Genomic DNA, 22100 nt, shown 5'->3' with positions numbered 1-22100 from the left:
TTCTATCCAGCACACGCACACCAGGTTTTAATGGAGGACGATTATCTTCATAAAGCAGATCAGAGACCACCAGAGAAAAGCTGGATCATGCCCAGAGCCCGTGTAAAATGGCTGGTTCTCAGGTCTCGGTGGTGTGCAGGCTGTGGAAACAGCCAGGGAAGAGAGCAGCGGGGATGGCTCGGCTCGGCGAGCACCGCGGTCTGGCATGGCTGGGCTTGCGGGGCCCCACAGAGCTGAGCGGGGCCCCACGCTGCGCAGAGGCACCTGGCTGAGGGCGAGGATGGGGTCCCTGACATCCTCCTGCTCCTACAGACACTCTCCTACACCCCAGGGAAAGCAGAAAGCCGTCAGACAGTTCATTCCCATGGGACAACACAGCGGCTGGCGGCAGAGCTGGGGAGGGGGCTTGGGGTCCTGCTCCCCAGTGCCTGCGCGAGCTGGGGGAGAAGGGGGCAAGGTGCAACACGGGGAGCAGCTAGACAGCGAGCAGAGAAGGGCTCTTTCCTATCCGAGTCCCTTGCCAGGTTGTTCTGGACCCTTCAGTCACTTCTGTGGGAAAGGGCCCTGGTGCTGGCACAGCGAAGCCTTTTCCCCCTGCAGCTGCAGGCTCTAGCAAGAGATGCGCTGCAGCACGGTCTGCAGAGGAAAAGAGCTCCCCATGCTTCTGAGGAGCAAGCTGCAGCACTCCGTACACATGGGCCGGGGGGAGGTTCCCATGCCAAGGGATCCCATTGCCCCAGGAGGGGGCCTGGAATAGTCCTTTGTAAGCAGACTTCACACTAGAAGGGCTGGTCATCGATGCTGGAGCAGTACTCCAGGTAGTCAAACTCCTTAACAGGGAACGTCACGCTGCTCCACTTCTTGTGCTTCCTCTTTTCAGCCGGCGTCTCCACCACAAAGTTTTTGATGCAGAGGATGGGCAACGTCACCCCGCGGTAGATCATCTCCATTCCCCAGTCCTGCGTGGGCAGAGGGGGACAGTCACACAGTCCTGGACCCACAGTGCAGCATCCCAGTGCTGCAGGACCATGAACCCAACCCCATACCTAGGTGTTGGAAGAAGCTCCTTGCTCCTAGGGTACATCCCCCTTTAGAGACAGGTACCCATGTCCACGTCCCCCACATGCAGCGCACACGTCACACGGGCACGTGCTGAATGAAGCATAACCTCCAGTTCTCAGCCAGGATAATGGGTCAAGAGTGCATGTACAAGTGACACAGCCCCTTCTGCCCTGCCACCTTTGACTCAGCTGCAGCTATGGGTGAGGAGCCACAAAGGCCCACCAGCCGGGGGCTGCTGCGTGCCTCGCTCACCTGGCTGCACTCTTTGCACACGATGCGGCACCCAGGCTCCCAGTCCTTGAAAGACCGCTCAAACTGCACTTTCCCAGGTGTGACTCTGTAATAAAACCTGTGAGGAAGCGACCAAAAGGCACAGTAAGGAGGATGCTCCAGGGGCCACAAATCAGGTAGTACATGTGCTCCCATACAGATGCACAAAGACCAAGGGACCTCCCTGGACAGGTTACCCCGGGAAAGAGGCCCGCCACAGCAGCTCTGCCCAAACAGCCTGACTCGCGCACTGCTGCCATCCATCCTGGCCAGCCCAAGCAGAGCGTGTGGCAGCTCGTGTGAGGGATGCCTGACTGCCGGGGCTCTGCTCCTACCTGAAGAGGGGGTTGATGTTGACATGGTGCATGCCCTCCACGGTGCGAATGTCACTGCCATGGCACACAGCCATGCTGCAGTTGACACAGTAGAAGTAAACAGTGCCTGGGTCATGCAACTGCCGCCTCTCGCTGTTCTTGGCTTCCTTCATTTGCCAGCTGACAACAGCATTTCGCTGCAGCTCCATGATCTGGGAAAGAGGGAAGGGAGGAGGCAGGACAGCACGGAGGACATGGGTCAGTGCAGAAACACAGACAGACCACAGACTCCATGAAGGATGCAGCCATGGAGAGATGCACCACTCTGCAGAGAGCGGAGCGTGCAGCAGGAGGGACTTGCACACCATGGGTGTATGCTGCCCTGTGCACCTCTCCGAAAGGCCCACATTTTGCTTACCCCTCCTAGGATCTAGTGCTGCCCCAAGAGGAGAGCACACAGCCAAAAGCCAGCGTGCAGAGGGATGTGTCCAAGGGGCAGATGCAGGAAGAAGCTATGCCAAGTGCTCACCTTGAGGCGGTACTCCCTCTCGGGCATGTTTTGCACTTCTCTGATCGCCCGGATCATGAGCTCTATGAGCTCCTCGTTGAGCAGCTCCCGGGAGACCTCCCTGCTGCCTTCTTTGGCGAGGATGGAGTACACGCTGTTCTCAGCACGGGCACGGCCTCTGGCCTGCAGCGGAAGAGCACAAACGCTGCGGTCAGCAGGGATGGGCTGCAGTTGGCCCCTCACCTCTCTGCTGTCAGCCCCAGGCTGCAGGGCCTCTGATGGCTCTGCACACTCCCCCCCTGCCTCTCCGTGAGGCCAGATCCAGCATCCCACCCCACTGCACCATCCCAAGGAAATGCTCTGCCAAAGGCCGAGGGACCTGCAGCCACCAGAGAGCGTGGGGTGTGAGAGGACCCGTGCGTCCCAGCTGGGCAGCACTTGGGGCATCTCGGCAGGCTGTCAGTCTACCAGGGCCAGGCACATGGAGCCAGGGAGAGCAGCTGGAGGGAGCCTGGCCAGCTACCTGCATCATGGCGATCTCATTGGTCATAAGCCCATAGCGAACCACGATGTTGCACTCTGGGATATCCAGGCCCTCCTCAGCCACACTGGTCGAGAAGAGCAGGTTGACATCTCCCTTGCGGAACAACTTGATCACATCCTGTTGCTCATTCTGGAAGGAAAGAGGAACAGATCCTTCAGAAGCTCCATCCTGGAGCAGGGTACATGGGGGCTGCCTAGGGCTCCTAGTCCCTAGGAGCACCCATAGCCCCTACAAACTTCCAAGCAGCCAGTTTCAGTGCCTGTGTGCAGAGTGGGTGGGAAAGGAAGGCTTCAACTTTGGGCTCCTGGGACCTCCCACCCACTCCTCAGCATCTGCTGCATGGCTCTGCAGAAACTGGCCTGGCCCCAGCCTCTCCCCTAAAGACCTGTGGCCCAAAAGGGCTGTGGAAGCCCCTGTTCACCTGTGTCATGTGCTTGGTCTGGTTGCTGTAACCAGCCCCAGTGAGAACTGCAGCCCTGATGTCCAGCCCATGGAGCGATGCTGTGTCCTTCAGCCAGCTGTGCAGGCTGTGGGCGCTCTGGCGGGTTTTGGTGAAAACGATGCCGCGAGAAGTGCCCGGAGACTGGAACTGCTCCTGCAGGATCTTCTCCAGCTTGCTCAGCCAGGGGTTCTCATACTGCTGGATCCTGGCGAGCTCCAGCAAGCATGTCCTGTTCTCTGTGCAGGGCAGATGGGGAATGAGAAGTGCTCTCTGTTACCTCCAGTGTGGCCTGGACCCCAAAACCCCTGACTGCACCCATCCAGGTCCTTTCTTTACCCTCAAATGTGGTAGCAAGGAAATGCTCTGTCGGATCCTTCATGTCCCTTTCCGAGAGGTAGAACTCCCTGAGGCACTGGAAGGCATCGACCATGCGCACCGTGTCGTTGATCAGCAAGGCATCATTGTACTTCCGCAGGTGCAGCGCACACACGCGCGTCTTGCGACAAAACGTCTCTGCTGCTGTAGAGGGACAGGACATGCTGTGGTCACAGCCTGCCCTCCGCCTCCCCATTTATCAGCTCTACTCCACACACATCCAGCACAGGCTCAGCACCTCACTCTGCTCTTGCAGGGCACACCCTGCCACTGCTCAACCTCCTTACCTTTTTTCTCCAGCTCCACGATGCGCTGCTCGTAAATCTGTGTGCCAAAGTCCTGTGGCAGGCTAGGTGTGCCCATGTACTGTTGGATCTGGTCCATGATTTTCTTCAGCTGGTCTCCAAAGGGATCCTGAGAGCAAATAAGGGCTCAGTATTCAAGGAATGAGGGAAATTCAGGTACAGCTCAGAGAACATTTAGCCTAGGGTCAGAGGCTGTTTGTACAGCAGGACCTAGCTGTTTATGGGACCACCCTGCATGAAAGCTCTGGGTTCGCTCAGGTTGTCTTGAGCTAAGCAGATGAAGGAACTTAACCCTCCTAGGCAAAAACCTCCCCTCCGCTGCAGCGGGGCTCAGGGGCTTTGCTCAGAGAGCACCCTAGCTGCTTCGACATGCTGCTCCTTACCTCTGCTCTCTCCTGGCACAAGTTGTACTGCTTCCTGGGCTGAGGGACTTGGGTCTGCAGCTCATGGAAGTGCTCTTGGGCTGACATGATTTTAGCAGCATCCAGGTTGGCACAGATCTAAAAGGGAGAAATCCCCTCATCCAGACACTGGATGAACCACAACAGGGGCACACACCCCATCCCAGCTCCAGATGTGCCACAGCAGCCTGAAGAGCAGTTGCTTTTCAGGCACTTGCACTGCATGGCACCTGCAGACATCTCAACATGTTTTGGGATACCTCCCTTGTGCTCGGGCCAGGCAGCTGCGCAGTGTCTGCAGAGCAGGGTCATCAATCTCCATTCCCACAAAATGCTAGGAGAAACCATACTGCAGCCCTGGGCTGTTACAGTCTTGCAATCCCTGGAGTCTATTCCCGGGCAGGAGTGCTCAGCACACAGGATGGGAGGGTGCCGCCTGTAGTTGACCTACCTGCAGGATGTGCTCTACAGCTCCTTCAAAGGATGTTGCACCCCCAGTGCCGGGTGATGCTGTCAGACCCAGGATCTGTGGTAGGTTCTGCTGCCCTCTCATTTTGTGCTGGAGGTAATTCAGCATGATTTTGTTGTAGACGGCATCTTTGTGTGTGTGGTGGCACTCGTCTATCACCAGCAGGGAAAAATCTGTGCCAGGGAGAGGGAGGAGATTTGAAATGAGCAACGCAGAAGCAGGCTGGGAGCTGCAGTTGCTCAGCCCAGGGCAATCCCATGCCACTCACCCTCCCCAACACAGCCATATAGAGAGGAACGAACCCCCTGTGACTGTGGTGTTTGCACCCTGCTGCCTACCCATCAGCTCCACATGCGTGTCCTCCTCCTTGCTGACCAGCGCGTTCTGCAGGATCTGGGCAGTGCAGATCACAATATCATTCTGCTTCACCACCCAGGCAAAGAGGAATTTTTGGTTGTTGTCCCCGCTGATGGCTGTGATCCTGAAGGCATCCTGGAGCACATGGAACTCGTTCTTGGCGTGCTGGTCCACCAGGTGCACCTACCAAACCACGTGTCTCCCGTGAGAAACCTGGCTGCCAGCAGCTCAGCCCCAGCCTGGAAACACTGCCCAGGGCTGTTGGACTGAACCACCTCTGCGGAGAGCCTGAGGACCAGCTGGGAAGGGTGGCAGGGCTGGGCTGCCTGGCTTGGGATGGACTTGGCCCCCTCATTGCATCTCCCCTCTCCCCTCGAGGGCAGGAGGCCCATCAGTACCTTGTTGACCAGCACAGCGACCTTGCCCTGCTGCCTGGTCTCCAGGTGCCTCTTGCAGACGTGGACGGCGGCACGGGTCTTCCCGGCGCCCGTGGGCAGCCAGATGATGCTGTTCTCGCCACCCAGGGCCGGGGTGATCACTTCCCACTGGTAGTCCCGCAGGTCCATCGCCAGCAGCGCCGCAGCAGCCCGGCCGCTGCCGCGCGGAGCCCGGGGAAGGCTCCAGCACCCTGGGCTTCCCCAGCCCGAAAAACGAAACCTGGCAGCGGCGCTTCCTGCCGGGAGCCCCAGCGAGGGGGGCCCGCGTCGGCGGCGCCCGGCTCCGAGCCGAGCCGAGCCGAGCCGAGCCCGGGCGAAGGGTCCCACCCTGAGCGACTTCCTCCCTGGCTGCGGCCGCAGCCCGGCTCCCCCGCGGCCCGCCCGGCTCCCGGCACTCGGCTCCCCCCCTCGGGGAGCCCTGCTCACGGGCAGAAACCGAAACCGGGCAGAGCCCAGCCTACTGGGCGGCACCGCGTCGCCGCCCCCGTCCGTGCCGGGCACTCCTGCGCTCAGCCGCTGCCCCTCTCCTACATCCCCCCTCTCACCCCCGAATACCCCACCCGGGGCCTGCAGACGCTCCAGCTCCTCCAAGCAGCCCAGGCTGCCAGCCCAGCCCAGCCTTGTGGCAGGGTCTGATGCAAGGATGCAGCCAGCTCTGCACAAGGATGTTTATTAAAAAAAAAAAAAAAAAAAAAAAAAAAAAAAAAAAAACAGGCAAAGGGAATGGGTGGACGGGAACAGTTGGACAAGGCTGGGTCCCACCCCAGCGAGGCCAGCAAGCCTGTGGAGCAGCACCAGCGTGCCCACAGCAAGGACAGCACAGACAATAAGGCAGCAGGCATTAAGCAAGTGAGGGCAGGCAGGGGTAAGTTAGTGCTACAGTCAGACATTCCCCCTGCACCGTTCCCAGAGAGGCATGGAGGGACCTCAGCCCACGAGGCACAAGGACAGGGGCACGAGCAGGAGCCAGCTCTGCAAGCCAGGTAGAGGAGGAAAGTACAGGTGCTCAGGTCCAGCTCCGCTGCCTCGTGGCTTGGGGAGCCAGGAGACGCTGGGCATCCTGACTGCACCGGGAGCAACGGAGCTCAGAGAGCAGAAGGTGGAAGAGCAGCAAAGCGTCACGGGCGTGGGGAGACCTGCCCCTGCACGGAGGGAAGAACTGATAAGGAGGCAGGAGGGAGCTCTAATGGGCAGTGGGCAGAGCACCTAGTCACAGCAGGGAATACACCCAAGAGCCTGGGCCTGAAGCAGCATCTCTGCCCCTGCTCCTCAGAGCCGGCAGGGCCAAGGCCTGCTGTACATTCAAGGAGAGAGGCAAGTGCTCTGTGCGTGTGCAGCTTGCTGGTCCTGGGGAGCAGGCGCTGCACCCCAGGGGTGGCAGGAACTGTGGCCCATGCAGAAAACCAAAGCACTTATGTGCCCCTTTTTGCTAACAGAGCCAGGGCAGAAGGCACATCCCTTGGCGGGGGGGGGGAGCACAGGTAGCACGGGGCTTCCCAGCCCTGCACAGAGCAGGGACAAGGAGCGGCTGCACCTAGTGCCATCCCTGCCCTGGGCAGTCCCTCAGAAGCTGCTGCTCCAGCCCTGCTGCTCATGCAGCTCCCAAGGAGAGGGGCTGCTGCCACCACGAGGATAAAAGGTAGTTGCAAGATAAGGCTCCCCTGCTCACCCCAGAAGAGAGAAGACCCAGCTCCCCCAGGCTATTCAGCAGCAGCAAACCCTCCAGCAGCCCCTGCTCAGATGAGCAGGGCTGAGTCCCATAGGCTCTTTTGGGGGTCAACAGCAGCCCCGCCCCTCTCAGGCTGTGGCCAAGGGGAAGCAGGGACTTGGGGTCCTGGTGGCCAAGGAGAAACCAGGTCAGCTCCTCTATTTGTCAATGAGCCCTCCTTCCTTGAGCTTGAAGTAGAAGAACTTCTCCAAAGTGTTGGCACACTTGCAGTAGTCGCTGTCAGGCGGGTTGTACTCGCGGCAGTTGGTGATGATACGCTGCAGATCAGCGATGAACAGCTTCTTGGTGACATAGTAGCGATTCTTGAGGCGCTCAGTCATGGTCTTCAGGTCTGGTGGTTGTGAGGCAGGAGGGAAGAGTGAGACCCCCATCGTGCCTGTGTCCCCCCTCCCCAGCCCAGCTCACCTGCCCTTGCCATCGCACCTGCCACCAGGCACAGAGGAGGCAGCCTCCTCCCACATCATGGGGCAAGACACCAACCGGAACACCCCAACTTGCCCCTCTCCCTAGCAGAACGCTGATCATGAAACCCTCTCCCCAGCTCTGAGTACTGAGGACCAGTCCCGCACCTCAGCTCTACCCAGCACGCAGCTCAGGCCCCCAGGGCAAAGCAGACTGCTGCCTTCCCTCCCCTGTGCTTCTGCCTCCCAAAGGCAGGGTAGAACTGCCTACCGATGGGAAAGCGGATGATTTCGTAGTAGTCTGGCGCCTCTGACTTCTTCACAGGCTCCATGAAGGGCCATGCACTGGGGTGGGTCTGCAGAAAGAGCAAGTTACAGCAGTGAGAGAAGGCAGGCAGCGTTCACCTTCCCCAGCAGGCCAGCTCCAGCACCTGAACCAGTCCCACTCCCCTGGGCACTGTCCACAGGCCAGTACACTCTGCTAGGGCAGAGTTAGGAGCAGAGATGGAAGCTGTGCTTGGGTCAGCCTTATCTTCCCCCCCCCACAGCAGAGAGCAAGGCCAGAGGAGCTCCAAGACAACCTGCCCATGGGGAGGCTGCTCCAAGGGCTGCCAGAGGGGACAAACACCAGAGCGAAAGGACACATAGCCTATCTGGATACTCTCGCAGCCCAGCACACTCTCAGCAGAGATCCATCCTCTCACCCTGAACCATCCCGTCCTGCTCCCATACCTTGATCTGCGCCAGAAGGTTCTTCAGGGTGTTGTAGAGTTGGTCTGGATCCTTCAGCTCTTTTCTGAAGGAAGAAAATCGCAGTCCATCAGCCTCAAGCATGGGCAGCCTCTCCAACCCAGCAGGCAGGTGTGTGCTGTGGCTTGGTCCCCTCTCTCCTTTCATGGTCTCCCCTATGAGGGAAGTCCTGCTCCCTGCCAGCCTCCAGACACACCAGCAGCTCTCACCATGTCACATCTAATGTCCCCATTGCTGGTACTGAGTCACTACTGAGGGCCCAGACAGCCTCTAGTCACTGCCAGGAGTGAGGTACAGCAGTTGTCCTGAGCCAGGTTCTCCCCCAGCCCAATTGACCATAATAAATCAGTCATTTTTACTCCCATACAGAGACTAGCACTTACCCCTTTTCCTTCCCTAAAGGTTTCCATCCTGTTTCTCCTGGAAGAAAAGAGTCAACATCATCACAGAGCTGTGCCCGCAAGGCATGAGGCATCCAGCACCCTGCTGAGTGATCAGTACAGCCCCTGCCTCTTCCTAGCCACCCCTCCACCACCCCAGAAGAGTGCAGCCATGACCAGCCCTGTGCTCAAAATGACAAGGGTTGTCCCCACATCATCACCTGCAGCAAACCAAGGGGATATGTCAGGGCCTGTGATCATGCACCCCAGACCATGGCACTGGTAGTACTGAGCAAAGCTGCTCCATCCCCTGCAGTGCAGGCGCTGGGGTGAAAAGCTACAATCTGTTCTTGCAAAGAGAGCTCCAGCACACAGACCTCAGCTGGAGTGCCATTCTGTGTGGTCACAGGACAGCGTGGTCCCATGGTCTGGCCATGCGGTGGTAACTGCAGCATCCACAGCAGAAGGGGCTGGCACCAGCACTGCAGCCTAGGAAGGAGCTCTTCAGCAAGACGCCCCTTTTCTGCTAGAAGTAAGTGAGACTCACGAATGCCAGGGACACTCTCAATAGGGATCTGCCGCACACCCTCCTTGAAGCAGGTCAGGCCAGGGTAGACCTTGCGGATCTGTGCTTGCTTCCTCTCAATCAGCTTCTTAATAATCTGTAAAAGAGGGAGGAGGATGTTTTAGGCACAGCAGAATTCACTCCATCACTCCATGAAGCAAAGTTATGACATGGGGCTCTGGCAGATCTAAAACAATGGGCTGTACCATCCATCTACCAAAGGGCAAAGCCAACCCCTGCTACTGTTAGTACCACCACAATAACCCCTCTCTTGCCTGGAACCTTGTTTATATGGGAGACTTCAGGAGATGGTTCCCAAGGACTGGTATATCCCCATCACCCCAGCCTCTGCTTTCAGGGTAGCTGAAGGCAGCTCTAGTACAGGGAAAGGCTAGCAGGAGCCAGGGTAAGCACAGCCTAGAGAGCACCCACCTGCCCACAGGACGTACCTCCTTCTGCTTCTTGATGATGTGGGAGAGCTCAGTGTAGGGGATCCGGGGATTCAGCTCACACTCCATCAGGGTTGCCCCCTCATAGTCCTTGATATAGCCCAGGTAGCGGCTCTTAGGGACTTTGATGTCCTTAGAAAAGCCCTAGAAGGGAGAGGGCTGGTCAGGAGTGCCTTGTTAGCAGGAGGGCCTGGCCTGAAAGATGCCAGTAAAAGGGAAGGAGCCTACCTGCTTCTTGAAGTAGCCAATGGCGTACTCATCTGCATAGGTCAGGAAATACAGGATGTTGTGTTTGATGTGGTACTCCTTCAGGTGATTCATCAGGTGTGTCCCATAGCCCTGGGGGAACTGCCATGAGACAGGTGCCCCCACACACTATGGGACCCCAGGCAGCCTGGGGGTCACAGACAAGGATGCACAGTCCTTCTACCCAAAGCCTCTCTTGCATCCCACAGAGGGGGACAGCATGTCCTGCCAAGGTGAGTTTGGCAGAAAGACACCCACAGAGCAATCGTTCCACCTCACAAACGGCCAGCATCAAGCAAGGCTGGACTCTATAGCAGCTCTGGCTACCGAAAGGTTGGGATTACACCCATGTGCTGTCATGGTTGAGCCACTCAGCTCACACTTCCCTTGCAGCTAGAGCAGGACCTGGAACACATCCTGCCTGCTCTCAGTCCCTGCTAGCCCAGTCCTGCTGCTCCTTCACCCTAACATTCCCCAGCTTCTCACACTGTGACTGCTGTACTCTGCTTTGAAGGGACCCATGCATCCTGCACACCACCGGCCTCTCCCCGCCTTCACCTTCACTTGCTCATTCGATGTCACAGCGCAAAAGACTATCTCTGTGAACCCCTGGGTCGGGAACATCCGGAAGCAGATCCCCCCGATCACTCTGCCATCCTTGATCAGAGCCAGGGTCTTGTGTTTTCTGTTGGCAGCAATGCAGAGAGTGAGGAAGGAAGCTCCCTACACCAGCCCAGCACCAGGCGCTTCCCTCTGAGCTACGTACGGGTCAAAGACAAGGCGTGTGATGTACTCCTTGGGCATGCGGGGCAGCTGGTGCGAGAAAACATTCTGCAAACCCACCAGCCACATCAGGATCTTCTTGTTGGACTTCTGTGAGAGTGAGTTGCCAATGACATGGAACTCTATGATACCCCGTCTTTCCTCCAGCCGGGCAGTCTCATCCCGCGCTGCATTTGCTGACAGCAGGCTGGTCTGGGAGGGGAGGCAGGCAGGTTAGACTGGCCCCATAAATTCCCCCTCAAGAAAAAGCTTACAGGCCCAGCCAAATCAGGAAGGCATCTCTCTGGGTATGGGCTCCTGGAGAGCCAGAGGGAGCACAGTGCACCCTGTGCTTAGCTCTCTGCTCAATTAAAGCACCACTGTGCGGAGACCTCCCCCTCCCAGCTCCAATAACACATTGCCCAGGAATCAGGGCCCAGCTCTGGGAAGGTCAGCGCTGGCACAGGCACTCAGAGGCAGCACTGCCAGCACCTGCCAGGTAGGGACCACAGACAAGCCCTTTGAAATGTCAGCTTGGGTCCTGGCAACACTGGTAAAAGCTGGCTACTCTTTCTAGCCAGGTTTGTGGTGCATTCTCAGCATGCCCCCCTGCCACATACCTCAGGGCCCAGCATGGCAGCAGGGTCTGTGATGGTCAGCATGACCTCATTCACCAGCTCCATGGGAATATCACCCATAACACGAATCCGCTTGGCATCTTCCAGTGTCAGGCTCTCCGGCAGCTTCCGCTTCTCACCTGGGGAAGTGGAGCAGCACATCAAAGCCAGATGCTAGGAAGGAGCCTGCTGGGACCAAAAGAAAGTCCCAGCTCCCGCCAGTGCTGAGCTCAGATCAGCATTACCTGGCATAGGCTCTGGGGTGCTGGAATCCATGTTTGTTGAAGAGCTGCTGTTGCTGAGCTTCTTGCTGAAGAGCGGAGTGGTGGGCACAGCAACGGTGCTAACTGCAGCTGGAAGAAACCAGTAATACCTGAGACTGGTAGAAAGCATCTCATTATGCACCGAAGAAGCATGTGCATCAGTCCATCCATAGCCCCTCTGAGTGCTGTATCCCATCGTTACAGGCAAAAACATTGCCCACAACCAGGTCATTTATCCTAGCAGCCCCCAATGCACGGTAAAGTACTCCCCAAGATGATACCTGGGCGAGACACCAGCTGCCCACCCTCAGTGGCAGGTACTGTGAAATCAGCTTCCCAGATAGGAGAGTTCTCCCCATAGATCTCCTCCTCCAGCATCGACAGGAACCTGGGCAGTGAATGGCACATTAGCTAGCAAGTTGGAGCGTGTGCAGCCCCACTGCTCAGCATGCAGCAGGGAATACAAACAGACACTCTTACGGCAGGGGAAGACAGCACCTGGGCAAGCACCCCCGAGGGAGGAGACCCTCACCAAAAGTACACACCCTCCCCACACTGGGCACCTACTTGGGGAAGTGGGTGAGGATCAGCGTCCGCTTCTCTGGCACTAGCTTGTCCTTCTCTACCCGGAACTTCTCCAGCAGTTGCCGGCGAGTGACTGTGAAGATAGACTTCAGGAGGCTGCGTCCAAAGACGTGCGTGGTCTCATAGCGGGGAAGGCTGTCGCAGCTCTGCGGCACATGGCAGTAGCACAACCACCTGGGAAGCAACGGAGCACACACTCCCAGGGACTTGTCCGCTTGCTAGGGGCCAGCAACCCCTAAGCATCAGCATCCACTCTGGGGCAAGTGCTGGTACAAGGGACCTCCTTGGGAAAAAGGGGTAAGGAGAGCAGGAATCCAGGGGAGAGACTGCTTCCAAATAACAGAGGCCATGACTCATCCCCAACCTCCCAGCCACCTGTGGAACGTGCACTCTGGCTGCCCAGCCCTTAGAAAAAGTGAGCGCTTGTGACTTCCAAATCCAGACTCTCCTGTACACATGGCAGCATGTGGCCTGCTGGCATACGCACTGCGATGTCTAAGACCATGGACCAGTGATCCAGGAGAGCTGTCAGGACTCAAGAGACACAAGCCAGAGCGTCCGTGAAGGCGTGAGGCTCACGGTGTTCTGGACACACAGTGCAACTCATGAATGCTTCAGAATGACAACCAGGCCCCTGGGGTCTGCAGGGTTCAGACACCAGTGCTGCACAGTCAGACCAAACGAGACAGGAACCAGAAGAGAAGCTTCCTGGTTCCCACTTGCCAGTCCCCAAGCCAGTGCGTGCCTAGACCGTGGGGCTGGGAAGAGGCAGAAGATACAAGGAATCACCAGTCAGTCCTGAACAGAGACCACAGAAGCTGTGCAGACCCTGACTCTGCCCCAAAGGCTAGCTGGGCTCAAATCCTCCTCCTCTTCACTTACCTCGTGTAGTTGACCTTGTAGGTAGCCACATCATCATTCTGTGAGCGCTGGCGGAACTGGGATGGCGTCTCCAACTTCCAGTAGTTAAGACAAAGCAGGAACATCTTTGAGAGCTCGTACATTGTCTGCCGCTCCTTGGGTGGCAGGTGGCTGAACTTGTACTGGACGAAGTTCAAGACTCCCTAGGAGAGAGGAAGAGGGGATGGTGAAGGGGTGTCAAGCACTGCAGAGAGCCCCAGCCAGAGCTGCAAGTCCCAAGCCACAGTCACAAGAGCACCTGGAAAGCCCAGGGCGGGGACAGCAGGTCAGAGACATGTCAAAGGCCGATAAAAGAGGCCTAAGGAAAGAGCAGAAGCAAGATGGGCCATCACTGGCCAGTACCTATGTTCCCACTCAGCACATCTCATTCCCAGCCATCCTGGCTCTCTTGCTAATGATTTATTCCCAGGGTCAAAGACCAGCACCCACCCAGATCCAGACACACTTCCTAGTAACACAATGCTGCAGCAAAATACAATCCAATATACTGCTAAGAGCTAAAGTCTGAGCTTGCAATGCGATGACTAGAGGTCACCAAGATGCAAAAAGATACCCTTTATTTTCACATTATTAGGGAAAATGCTGAGGCTGAAAACCACAAAATGGGATTGAGAAAGAAGCATCAGTCCCTCCAGTGCTACGCACCAAGAAGGGCACAAGCGGACCCTTGGCCTTTACCCAGCACTGGAACCATGCAAAAGCAGCAAAACACAGGATAAGTCAGCGTAATAGAGCTTTGGCATCACCTGCTCAATGTTTGGTTTCTCGAAAGGAGGGCTCCCCAGGGACCCCTCAACTACAGGCTGGCTCATCTGCAGGATGCATTTCCTCAGGAGCTGCAAAGACAGCATCACACATTGTTACTATTTTAATGCCAAGGTCCCAAGAAACAGGCCAGACCATCATCTGATGGGAGCAGCAAAACATCAGCGGCCCGTTATAGGGCTGCGCCAGTTTACGCAGTTGAGAGTGTGCCAGGGCCCATTTCAGAAAACACTCGTTTCTTCCCTGAAAATACCCTCCCAAGTGAACTCAACTCAGGGAAAGCAGATGGCTTCCAGAAAAGATCCCAGTTCTTCAGGCTGCTGGCTGGGCTGGTTGAGTGGTTCACAGCCCAGACAGTAAAACACCTCAGCTATGACTAGACAGACACTGACTAGGGAGTAAAAAGAAAACACCCAGGCAGTCTGCCCGTTCCCTCCTCCTGCCTCCTGTCGTTCAGCCTGCCCCACCACCCGTGGCTCCCACCAGCAGCTCTGCTTGCTTGGCACAAAACTGAGCAGAGAGATCCTTCCACACCTGGCACATCGCACAGGGCAGTGGAGGGAGGGCAAGACGACAGACAGTCATGTCAGCTCCCCCAGCACCACCGAGAGACCTCTGAGCAGAGCTCTGCGGTGAGTGGGGAAGTTAGACTTGATAAGCACCACACGTACCTTGAACAGGTAGAAGTACACCTGCTTGGTGTCTGTGTCCTCCTCCTTGTGGACCGACATGAAGAGGTTTTCAACGTCCACTACCATGCCCAGCAGCCGGTTAATCTCCTCCTCTGAGACGTTCTCCAAGTGGGACACATGGTCCGCTGTGGTGGAGAGAGAACCGTTGTAAGACCCGTGTGCTCAGCACCCCTCCCCACCACAGGAGCCCCGTCAGAGTCACGCCAGGTCCCGGCCATCGCTCCCAGACTCTGTGCCATGGCAGGTTACCTAACGCATGTCCACAGCTCCGGCAGGGCTCGCTCAGGTTGGTCACAGGCTGCTGCAGGTCCATGCGGGGGGCGGTGGGTGGGTTGGGGTTCTTCCAGCCATTGCACTTACAGGCGTCGTTGGCCTAAGATGAGAGAGGCCGTCAAGCAGCAGTCCCACGCACTGCCTTGTACTATGGCTGTTGCCGTAGTGTCCAGCTCCATCCCCAACCCCGCATCAAAGCCTCCTCAATTCTCCAAACCCCTGCCTGCGCTATCAGTGTCCCCATTCCCGGGTGTACAGCACCTGCTCCTGCCTCCCGTCAGCATCCACCTGCCTGTCCCAGCCGCCCACATCCAACAGTACCAACCCTAGCACAGCTCCGCGCCCACATGGACATTCACTGGGCTCCCTTCCCTTGTCTGGCCTAACATCCCCACGCTTAGGACCCCCACGCGCACCTCAACACCCCCACCCCCCACGGCATCCCTCTCTCCATAACCCCGCGCACGGCCCAGGACCCTGCACTCTGCGCTTCATGCACGGCCCAGAACTACCTCCCTGCAACCCGTGCTCAGCTCAGCCTCCCTCCCTCCCCTTTCCTCCTCCTCGCACAGCCCAGGATCCTGCACAGTCCAGCAGCTCTTTGCACGATCCCAAATGCAACCCAGCATCCCCGTCCCGTGCGCAACCCAGCAGCCCTCTCTTCACCCTTCCCGAAGCATGGCAGAGGATCCAACACCGAACGTGTGGCCCGGGACCCCCCCCGCAGCCCCTGACCCCCGCACGGCCCGGCGCCCCCCCTGCCCGCAGCCCCCGCCCCGCACGGCCCGGGACCCCCCTCCCGCAGCCCCTGACCCCGGCACGGCCCGGCGCCCCCCCGCCCGCAGCCCCCGCCCCGCACGGCCCGGGACCCCCCTCCCGCAGCCCCTGACCCCGGCACGGCCCGGCGCCCCCCCGCCCGCAGCCCCCGCCCCGCACGGCCCGGGACCCCCCTCCCGCAGCCCCTGACCCCGGCACGGCCCGGCGCCCCCCCTGCCCGCAGCCCCCGCCCCGCACGGCCCGGGACCCCCCTCCCGCAGCCCCTGACCCCGGCACGGCCCGGCGCCCCCCCGCCCGCAGCCCCCGCCCCGCACGGCCCGGGACCCCCCTCCCGCAGCCCCTGACCCCGGCACGGCCCGGCGCCCCCCCGCCCGCAGCCCCCGCCCCGCACGGCCCGGCCCCCCTGCCCGCAGCCCCTGGGCCCCCGCCCGCAGCCCCTGACCCCCGCACGGCCCGGGGCCCCCCCGCCCGCAGCCCCCGCCCCCCGCACGGCCCGGCGCCCCCCCTCCCGCAGCCCCCGCCCCGCACGGCCCGGCGCCCACCTTGCAGGCCGAGAAGACCCCCAGCTTCTCCAGCTTCTTGGCGCGGGGGAAGCCGCGCACCTGCGCCTTGCGCTGGCTCGCGCGCTGCTGCTGGCTGAGCCCGGGCCGCGCCGGGTCGCTGGAGCCCGCCCCGCCGCCGCCGCCGGGCCCCGCTGCAGCCGCCGCCCCGCTCGCCGCCCCGCCGCCCGCCGCGGCGCCCGGGGCCGGCGGGGGCCGGCCGGGCTGCGCGGCCTCCGGCTCCGCCATGCCGGGCCCAGCGTGCGCCCGCGCCCACTGCGCCTGCGCGCGCGGGGCACGCCGGGACGCGTAGTCCGCCGGGCGGCGGGGCGGGGCGGGGCGGAGCCGCCTCTGGGGCCGCCGCCGCCGCCCTCCGCGCCCGGGCGCAGCCCGCCCCGCGGGGAGCCGGGGCCGCGGGAGGGGGCCGGGGCTCCGCCGCCGGGACGGCGCCCGCGGGGCTCCGCCACCCCCGTGGGGGCGCCGCGGCGGGGGGCGGCCATGACGGCCCGGCCCCGCGGGGGGCACCGCGCCCAGCGCCCCCCCCCCCCCCCCCCCGCCATCTTCCCGGCCCGCCTCCCCTTTCCCTATAAGGCCAAGATCCCGCCTACTCTCGCCATATATGGATTGCATGTGCTACACCCATCCCCCCCCCGCACCACCTCTGCGCTGTGCCCGCCTCCTCGTGGCCATGTATGGTCACGGCCCCGCCCCCCCTGCCCCGCCCACAGAGGGAGGCCCCGCCCACGCCGCTGACGGGACGCCTCGCGCGGCGCCCGGAAGGTGCCAGAAGGGCCGCGGGGGGTCGCGCCCCCCCCCCCCCCCCCGCCCCGGCCCGCGCCGAGCCCCGGGCCCTGCCCCCCCCCCCCGGCCCGGCCCTGCCCCCCCCCGCGGCCGCCCCGGGCCCCCCCGAAGGCAGCGGCGGCCTCCAAGTCGGGGAAAGGTTTATTGGTTCGTCCCGTATCAAAACGAAGCTCCAGGCGCGGCGGCGGCGGCCAGGCGCAGCCCGGCCCGCGCGGCGCGGTGCGGCGCGGCGCGGCGCCCGCTCAGGCCTTGGCGCGCTCGGCCGCCTCCTCGTCGGCCGCCGCCGGCCCCAGCTGGATGGGCACGTTCCGCTCGGGGGCGGCCGGCAGCGCCCGCCGCGGCGCCTCGATGCGCAGCTGCCCCCCGGACAGGGAGCAGCTCAGCGCCTCGGCGTCCACGTCCTGGGGCACGTCCCACTCCCGCTTCAGCACCTCGTACTTGTAGGAGAAGGAGCCCTTCTCGTCCGCGCTCTGCGTCTCCTTCTGCCCCACCAGCACCACCTTCCTGCCCACCACCTTCACCGACAGCTGCTCGGGCGCGAAGTCCTTGACGTCCTGGCACACGGAGAAGCCGTCGCCGGCGGCCGGGGCCGGGGCCGCGCTGGGGGCCGGGGCGCGGTCCGCGGCGATGCTGAGGCGCCCGGCGCTGCCGCTGCCGAGGAGCTGCTCGAAGCTGCTCATGAACTCCCGAGCCCGCTCCATCTCCTGCCGCAGCTCCCGCTCCAGCTCGGCGAAGAGGGCGCCGGGCTGCGGCCACAGGGTGCGCACGGGGCCCAGCCACGGGAAGAGCGTGCCGGGGGCGGGCGGCATGAAGTGCAGGCGGCACAGCATCTCTGCTGCTGGGGCGGCGCGGGGCTCGGCGCGGGGCCGGGAGCGGTGCTGGGCGGCCGCCGGCGAGCGGCCGCCTTTAAACGCCGCGGCCCGGGGGGGCGTGCCGCTTCCAGAACGCTCTCTCCCCGCGCGGCCTCCCCGGGGCCATCGCCTATTTTTGAGAAGCTGATTATCCACCAGCTGAAATAGCTGTACCGGCTACTGGCAACCAGTCACCCGCTACAAATAGGGAGCTGAAGTCATGGCTCGGGTTTCTGCAGCGCCACCGTGATGCAGCAGCGTGCGGGGGAGCCGGGCAGGGGAGGGGACCTGGGCACGGCCCTTGGCCGCCGGGCACGTTGCTGCAGCGAGCACAGAACGGCACCCGCCCCCTAAAGCCACCGACTGCCAGAAGCGTCTAGCACTTTCTGGGCTTCTCCCCAGCTGCAGGCTGTGGTACCCTCGCACGTTGCCTCTTGGGACGCCTGCCAGCATTTACCCGCCCCTAAACACAGCGTCTGGGCGCCTGTGCGGGGAGGGTCTCGGGGGGCTTCCCCGGGGCCAGCAGGGCCGCGCGGGCGCAGACCCGGCGGGCTGAGGGTGGGCTGCACGCAGAGGGAGCGTGGGGGTTCCCAGCCCGCCCCGTGGCAGAGGAGTGGGCGCAGGCGGGGAGCGGGGAAGGCGCCAGGCGGAGGCGGGAAGAGCCCAGCCTCACTCTCTGCCTGGGAAAGGACGCAGATTTTTGGTGAGGGTGGCTCAGGCATCCCGTTTGGAGGCTGAGGTAATGCTGCTAATTATAAGCCAGGAGAGCAGAGCTGCGAGACTAACGGTTAAGGTATGTTGGACACCGTTGTGAAAGGTGCCTCTCCTGGGAGATGAGTAACAAGAATGAGCTGGAAGAAGCAGGAATGAGCTCTTCCCTTCTCTCCGGGGTGACGTGAGCGTGCGGGACGAGGCCACACCTCCACAGGAAAGGGTATAAAAACCGCAGGCTCTCCGTGCCGAGGCAGAAAGCTCCCAGCTCACTGGAGAGGACACAGCCTCAGAGCCAGCAGCAGATACCGAAGAAGCAGAGATGCTTTGCCGAATGCATCTTGTGCCTTTTGCCTCCAGCTCCCTGGCTACCCGTCTGGGCACAATGAAGACCCTCTGGCCGAATCCAGAAGCAATCTTCACTGAACTGCAGCAGGAGATGGAGCGGGCTCGGGAATTCATGAGCGGCTTCGAGCAGCTCCTGAGCAGCCAAGGAAGCTTCGCCGCGGACCGCGCCCCGGCCCCCAGCACAGCCGTGGCCCCGGCCTCCAGCGACGGCTTCTCCGTGTGCCAGGACGTCAAGGACTTCGCCCCTGAGCAGCTGTCGGTGAAGGTGGTGGGCAGGAAGGTGATGCTGGTGGGGCAGAAGGAGACGCAGAACACGGATGAGAATGGCTCCTTCTCCTACAAGTACGAGGTGCTGAAGCGGGAGTGGGACGTGCCCAAGGACGTGGACGCCGAGGCGCTGAGCTGCTCCCTGTCCGGGGGGCAGCTGCGCATCGAGGCGCCGCGGCGGGCGCTGCCGGCCGCCCCGGAGAGGAACGTGCCCATTGAGGTCAGCCCTGCAGCCCCGCAGCCCGGAGCAGCCGCGGAGGACGGAGCAACCGGAGGAGCCAAGGCGTAACGGGAAGGGAACCAATGCCCCACGCCAGGACCAGAAGAGATGGCAGCAAGTCTTAGGTTTTAGCCCAGACGAGCAGTCAGCCTTGCCTTTGTTTCTATCACTATACTGGAACATGCTTCTTTTTGTATGCAATAAAAATGCTTTTGAATAGAACCTGCTTGTGCTCTCCTGCCTATGATTGACTGGGGAGGGGGACAGAGCTGGGGGCAGGTCTCAGCCCCTCTACCAGAGGGCCCAGATGCCTGGAGAAAGGGAAGAGCCTCTCTAGGCTCCTGATGCCTCAGGGCAGTGTAAGATGGGACCAAGAGGCAGATCCAGAGCAGGGAGGGAATCTGTGAGCACAGATGTGCTGGGGGCATGTGGGGTGGGGTTAGATAGGATGCTCCCAGAGCTGGAAGGGGCAGCCAGCTGTGCCCGAGCAGAGGCATCTCTGCCACGGGGCAGGCAGACTGCCAGTCCTGCAGCTGTCTTTCCTTCCCCGTGCTGCGAGCAGCATCTGCACCAGTGAGCTCCTTACAGATTCAGCCCCTCACACCCCGGTGGGTGCCAGTGAATGGGAAGGCCACTGAGCTGGGGGCCCTGGTTAGCCATAGGTTGTGCTTATCCACAAGCAGCTTGGAAGGAAGCTGCTACAGCCACCCGAGATCCCACCAGAACAAGGCACCACCTACCTTATGAGGCTCATGCCTGTCACCTGACAGTGCAGCAGGACAGGCCCAGGCAGGCAGCAGCTATGCAGGGCAGGCCCAACTGTTTATACCAAAGCTGCGTCAAGCTCAGAGAGCCCATGCCTGGGCAGCGAGGAGGCCCTGCAGAGCACCTCTGCACCGCAGCAACAAGTAACTGCACTCAACCAGCCCCAATACAGAGTCTACTGCAGCTTGACAACGTATCCAGGCATCCCTCACGGCATTACAAATTCCTTTACAGAGACGGAGACCCAAAGTTACCCAAGGAGTCAGGAATTTAGCTCTGTCAAATAGGAACACCATTGCAAGCCAGCAGATGGCAACAGCACGTTGTTTAGTCTTGTGATTTTTCCAAGTGGGGATTGTGGCATCCCTTCCCAAACAGGTCCTGCTCTCACTCAGTTGCACCTCAGATGCTCCGCAGATGTACAAAACTCCTCTAGCAGATGATCAGTCAGGCTCTGCTGCAGGGGGACAGAAGCAAGCTGCACCAAGATGCCAGGGGAGATGACTGTTCAAGGTGGCTGGAACCCAAACACCACAGGCAGCCTGTGCCCCAGCAAAACAACAGGAACACAGCCACAGCTTTGCTTGAGACTCTTCTTGCATCCATAATTAAGGGGCTGCAGTCCAGCAAACAAGATTTTAAGAAAGTCCAGCATGAGGCAAAAGGCATCAACACCTCAGACGCAGGAGGAAGCTCACCAGACATGGCATTTCACAAAGATTTTATTTGCAGCTACCCAACAGAGCTCTCACAGCCCCCCCCCTCACCCCCCACCACAAACCAAGGACAAGTCCAACCCAGAGATGACCCAGGGTTGACTGCAGCTGTGCCTCTGGCAGAACTTCTGCTATATGAAAATGAAGTTGACAGCAACAAGCACACCCCTAAGGAGAGACTGCAGGTTCAAGTACCAGGGCATAGAAGTCCTCGCACGTCTTGAAGCACATATGGCACCTGCCCAGCTGGTCAAGCAGTGCATTTGGTAGTAGTAAAGCTGTAAGTGGTTGCTTCATTTTCCACATTGACTGTAGTCCCCCATGGATCTAGAGATCTTGACGTTCATGCAGCAGTGTAGAAATGCCTTTCAAGGCCATCATTCTCCAGGGACATTAATATTTGAGCAGGTTATTGTGCAGTTGTCAAATAAGCCGAGTCCCTTCGCGTACTGCTCTCCGTCTCCCCATTTCAGCTGGGGACAGTTTTCCTAACAATACCAGGCTATGAACAGTTCCCACCCCTTCACCTTAGACTTCCTTGTAGGCTGCTGCCAGAGTACCACAAACATACTGAATCTCCTATAGCTGTCAATAGCACTCTGCAGCTCTGCTCAGGAGCTGAGCATACTTCTCTTACCCCCTAACAACCAGTTTGCTGCAGGAGAAATTGGCATAGCCCAGACACTGAGTGGGAAAGCCACATGCCCATGTTTCTCTGCCTGGGGGGGAAAGAAGGCCAAGTGTCCCTTGCACAAAACTGCTCTAGGGAAAGCTACAGAGGAGCTGGGTACTGGGCATACCACATGACAACTAGCCTGTATCATCCTCCAGCACATTTGGTTCTGATCCAGTCTCATTTTGGGTTCAGCTCATTTTAAGAAACATGAACATTGTTGATCACAGTAGGTTTATAAAAAATTTTTAATCACACAAAACTGAAGTCTGTGATGAAGACTAGGTTGACAGTTCCTCTTAAATACCAGTATGCATAAGACATTGCATTAGGCACTAGGCAGCAGCCAACATCAGTTAAGTCTGACAACAGAAACCATTTTAATACCTCCCTTCATACTTTGTGGAATTACAGGCTTTTGTAATATGTATTGTTTCCAGAGACAAGGTTCCCCCACCCCACCTCTGTACATCAGTAAACCATGTGTATTTGCACTAGAGTAGGGTTAACAATATTAGTGGCATCACAACCATCAAAAAAAGGACAATTT

The 22100-nt window shown here is 59.9% G+C and overlaps 4 protein-coding genes across 5 annotated transcripts; 1 reads left to right on the top strand and 3 right to left on the bottom strand.

Moving 5' to 3' along the window:
* On the bottom strand, positions 1–5962 carry DHX58 (DExH-box helicase 58). Of its 2 annotated transcripts, none has more exons than XM_062595572.1 (12): positions 5446–5962; positions 5029–5230; positions 4673–4863; positions 4204–4320; positions 3803–3929; positions 3477–3659; positions 3120–3376; positions 2678–2827; positions 2176–2337; positions 1668–1858; positions 1315–1411; positions 1–959 (listed from the first exon to the last, which is right to left on the bottom strand). In XM_062595572.1, the coding sequence occupies exons 1-12, from the start codon at positions 5611–5613 to the stop codon at positions 780–782; spliced, it is 2025 nt and encodes a 674-aa protein (XP_062451556.1). In that variant the 5' UTR covers positions 5614–5962; the 3' UTR covers positions 1–779. The 2 variants fall into 2 exon arrangements, 1 of the variants encoding a protein (XP_062451556.1); XR_009960802.1 differs by having other exon boundaries at positions 871–959; positions 1047–1411.
* Positions 5963–6084: 122 nt separating this feature from the next.
* On the bottom strand, positions 6085–16447 carry KAT2A (lysine acetyltransferase 2A). The gene is made up of 18 exons (XM_062595809.1): positions 16202–16447; positions 14859–14982; positions 14589–14734; positions 13899–13988; positions 13114–13295; positions 12214–12405; positions 11928–12034; positions 11629–11736; positions 11387–11523; positions 10771–10979; positions 10563–10689; positions 9987–10097; positions 9759–9902; positions 9292–9406; positions 8748–8784; positions 8347–8410; positions 7886–7970; positions 6085–7544 (listed from the first exon to the last, which is right to left on the bottom strand). The coding sequence occupies exons 1-18, from the start codon at positions 16445–16447 to the stop codon at positions 7351–7353; spliced, it is 2418 nt and encodes an 805-aa protein (XP_062451793.1). The 3' UTR covers positions 6085–7350.
* Positions 16448–17122: 675 nt separating this feature from the next.
* On the bottom strand, positions 17123–17902 carry LOC134151355 (heat shock protein beta-11-like). Its single transcript, XM_062595822.1, has one exon. The coding sequence runs from the start codon at positions 17827–17829 to the stop codon at positions 17242–17244; it is 588 nt and encodes a 195-aa protein (XP_062451806.1). The 5' UTR covers positions 17830–17902; the 3' UTR covers positions 17123–17241.
* A 903-nt stretch (positions 17903–18805) lies between these two features.
* On the top strand, positions 18806–19618 carry LOC134151356 (heat shock protein beta-11-like). The gene has a single exon (XM_062595823.1). The coding sequence runs from the start codon at positions 18884–18886 to the stop codon at positions 19463–19465; it is 582 nt and encodes a 193-aa protein (XP_062451807.1). The 5' UTR covers positions 18806–18883; the 3' UTR covers positions 19466–19618.
* The last annotated feature ends 2482 nt before the right edge of the window (positions 19619–22100 follow it).

The sequence above is a fragment of the Rhea pennata genome, chromosome 26 (assembly GCF_028389875.1).
Source record: "Rhea pennata isolate bPtePen1 chromosome 26, bPtePen1.pri, whole genome shotgun sequence".
NCBI classification, from domain to species: domain Eukaryota; kingdom Metazoa; phylum Chordata; class Aves; order Rheiformes; family Rheidae; genus Rhea; species Rhea pennata.
The sequence above is the reverse complement of the archived record's forward strand: the minus strand, read 5'-3'. Positions and strand labels throughout refer to the sequence as shown.